Source organism: Seriola lalandi, unplaced genomic scaffold (genome assembly GCF_002814215.2).
Source record: "Seriola lalandi dorsalis isolate HSWRI2012SDOR001 ecotype SW California unplaced genomic scaffold, Sedor1 jcf7180002017565, whole genome shotgun sequence".
NCBI lineage: Eukaryota > Metazoa > Chordata > Actinopteri > Carangiformes > Carangidae > Seriola > Seriola lalandi.
Window position 1 is genome coordinate 1 of NW_019488217.1, and position 3,213 is coordinate 3,213.

Below are 3,213 nucleotides of genomic sequence, written 5' to 3' on the forward strand. Positions count from 1 at the left end.
TATTATAACATCTCAATTTATTCTATGGTTCAACAGTATTTCATCCATATTTTTGACAAGACGCATAACATCAGAGCAATACTGCCTTACAACATCAAAATGCAGTACATACATACAACATATTCATTCAAAACTTAGTCATGACCGGAATCTGACTTTTTGACAATTGAACATGAAACAGGAATTGGAAAACAATTGATATATTACTCAGGAAAACAATCAGCAGATAAACTGATAATGAATATAATCATTAGTTGCAGTCCTATTTAGGTTTTCATGTCACAAAGCAGTGGCTAAGTCCAGTCATGATATGGATGAATAACTACTCCTGCTATAAGGTAAGTAGCCTAGCTTAGCTAAGCAGCAGTAACTGTCATCTCAGTATTTGATTTTGAAGTAATTAATATAATATAAGAGAAAGAAAGAAATGGTTAAAAAGGCCCTGGAGTCATTTAGCCATCACAATAAAGGTACAGTTAGTAGCCCTTGCTGAATAAATGAATAATATAAAGAAATAACATACAAAAGGCATTTTGAAGATAATCAATGGGAAAAAGCAAGTCTGCATGCCTATATATACACATTTAAAATTAGGCAAGTAGGGAGTCCTATGAGTAACTTCCTAATATTCTGGATGTATTGTATTGACACTGGTAATGAACATTTTCCGATGATTTCCAGTCCTAATAATTATATGCATATGTTTGCAGCGCATTTGTAGGTTCATTGCATCTGTATAGTAACTGTACACAATGTGTATATAAACAATGCAAAGTGTACAGCAAGTTTATTGTCCATTTCATTAAATATTATTGGTTGCTTGAAACTGAAACTTGGTGGGGATCACCGCTGTCTCATTGCTGGAGTAACTGTGTTTGGGTAATGTTGGAGAGCAAACTGAGAGCGCGGTGAAAGCAGGTGAGGAGAGGGTGATGGAGGTGGAGCTCACTGTCGGTGGCACCATGTGGCGCCCACATGGACAGCCTGAATTCTGGATGATCCTCAGCACGTCATTACGGAAGCGCACACCTACCAGGGCGTACAGGATAGGGTTGAGGCAACAGCGGGTGTACGCCAATGTGCAGGTCATGTACTCCAACAGAAGACTGCAGACCTGCTCTGCCATTTTACGCGACAGCACCACAGTGTACGGCAGCTGGAACACAAGGAACACCACCACCAGGGCCACCATCAGCTTCAAGGTGCGCTGCCGGTGCCACACCTTCCCTCGTCGATGACTGTTCCCCTCCCACAGCACTTGAGCAATCAAAGAGTAGCATGTCACCATAATCAAGAAGGACAGGCAGAAGACAGCAATGATGGCTCCATTGGTGGCCATTTTGACTGTTCCACTCTTTATCATGCCACAGTAAGGCATCATTCCATCACCGTTGAACACATGCGACACCCCAGAGAAGAGGATTTCAGGCAGGCTGAGGAACACCGCAACAACCCACACACCCAGAGCGGCTACCTTCCCACCTCTTAAAATCTGACTGCGCAGCCTGAGCATCTCCTGGGCTCGCGCCACCACCAAGTAGCGGTCAACACTGATGCAGGCCAGCAGCAGCAGCCCACTGTAGGTGTTGATAGCGTAGCAGGCACGCGTGGCCTTGCAGAGGGGAACGGAGAAGATCCAACCCAGGTGAGTTTCGACGGCCTGTAATGGTAGCGTGAGGAGCAGGAGGAGGTCAGCCAGTGCCAGGTGGAACAGGAAGACGTCAGTCATGGAGCGAAGCCTGAGGCGGCGGTAAAGGGCAAAGGTGGCAATCACCAGGCAGTTTCCCACTACGCCCAGCAGGAAGATGACGCAGAAAACACAAGTCTGGAACATTTTGATGGTGACCTCATGCTCACCAGCCTCGCACCAATAAGACGACAGGTCATTACAACTGGGGTCTGAGCAGTTGCTGATGTTCAAGAGCGAGTTGTTCAAACAGTCATGGTCTGAATCGTAATCACAGCAGAGATTGTAGTCACTGATGTTGCATGCCATTGCTGGTGGGGAAACAATGAAGACTAGTAAATCATTTATCTTGCAATAAAAAAAAACTCCTTTGACTAAACTGTTTACCCATCTCTGCAACTTCAAGTCAATGTCATCAACTTTTCTCTTTATTATTTTAAAGAGGTACCTACATTTAAGAAGTATAGCATTGAACATTAGTGTATGCTAAAAAATTTACTGCAGATAAACTGATTGGAAACTGGATCATGACTTACTTTGAAAGTGCGTTAGGGAGGGATCTCGAAATGACCAATATAAACAGGAAGGAAACCTTTCACTAGCATATTTTTTAATGATAGGGCTGCACAATTAATTTAAAATATTATTGAAATCGCAGGACCTGCAATCTTTTTGATAAGGTAAGGTAAAACGTGTGACAACGTACCATTATAAATGTGTTATAAATACATAGTGGTGCTACAGAGATGTCCCGGCCTACATCATTTCATCATCATCATCAACTTTATATTTTTTTCAGTAAAAATGAAATGCAAAAATTCCCATTCTGACTAAAATTGTGGCTCAAATTGCAATCACAATATCTGTCAAAATAATGGAAACATGATTATTTTTGCATATCTGACGATACGTTTCAATCAGAATGTGATCCAATTATTGTCTAATAACAATTTACAAGTTTATGGAAGTAGATAGTAGTCTATCACTGTGGCTAGCACTGAGTGTTAATCATGAGTCATTCTGGGCTTCTGCTAAATGTCATGGTGAGATTTAGGTGAGGAAAAACTATTGCTCAAAAATATTTAGTTTTCCTATAAACATAGAGCCTGGGGTAGATTTTCAGCAGATATACTGTCCCTCAGACAGCGATTTAAGGAAATACTGAGCTCCTCTACAATCAGGTTGAAAGTAAGAGACCTGCAAAAAGATACCCCAGTATGAGTAAGCCGCAGCAATATTTTAGTCACAGTGCACAGCAGGTGTTTCCAGAGGCAACAGCCAAACGTTGGAAGCTCACAGCTCCACACCCCCTCTGCGATCAAAGCCTCATTCATACTCATGTTGCGTCAACACACACCCTCATAAGAGCCTGCGTCCTAACAAACCACAGTTGTAATGTGGCCGCCAAAGAGGATCACAAATGTAATCAGTCATAAGTTGTGTAGCAGCGATGACGTAACTGTTTACTCAGAGAAGGCCAAAGGACTGTGTTGTTGGCTGCAGAATGAGTGGGGTGTAACTGGAAG

At 42.4% G+C, this 3,213-nt stretch overlaps 1 protein-coding gene across 1 annotated transcript; it reads right to left on the bottom strand.

The window, feature by feature from the left end:
* Positions 1-17: 17 nt before the first annotated feature.
* On the bottom strand, positions 18-1,996 carry LOC111645385 (C-C chemokine receptor type 7-like). Its single transcript, XM_023394596.2, has one exon. The coding sequence runs from the start codon at positions 1,994-1,996 to the stop codon at positions 803-805; it is 1,194 nt and encodes a 397-aa protein (XP_023250364.1). The 3' UTR covers positions 18-802.
* Positions 1,997-3,213: the final 1,217 nt, after the last annotated feature.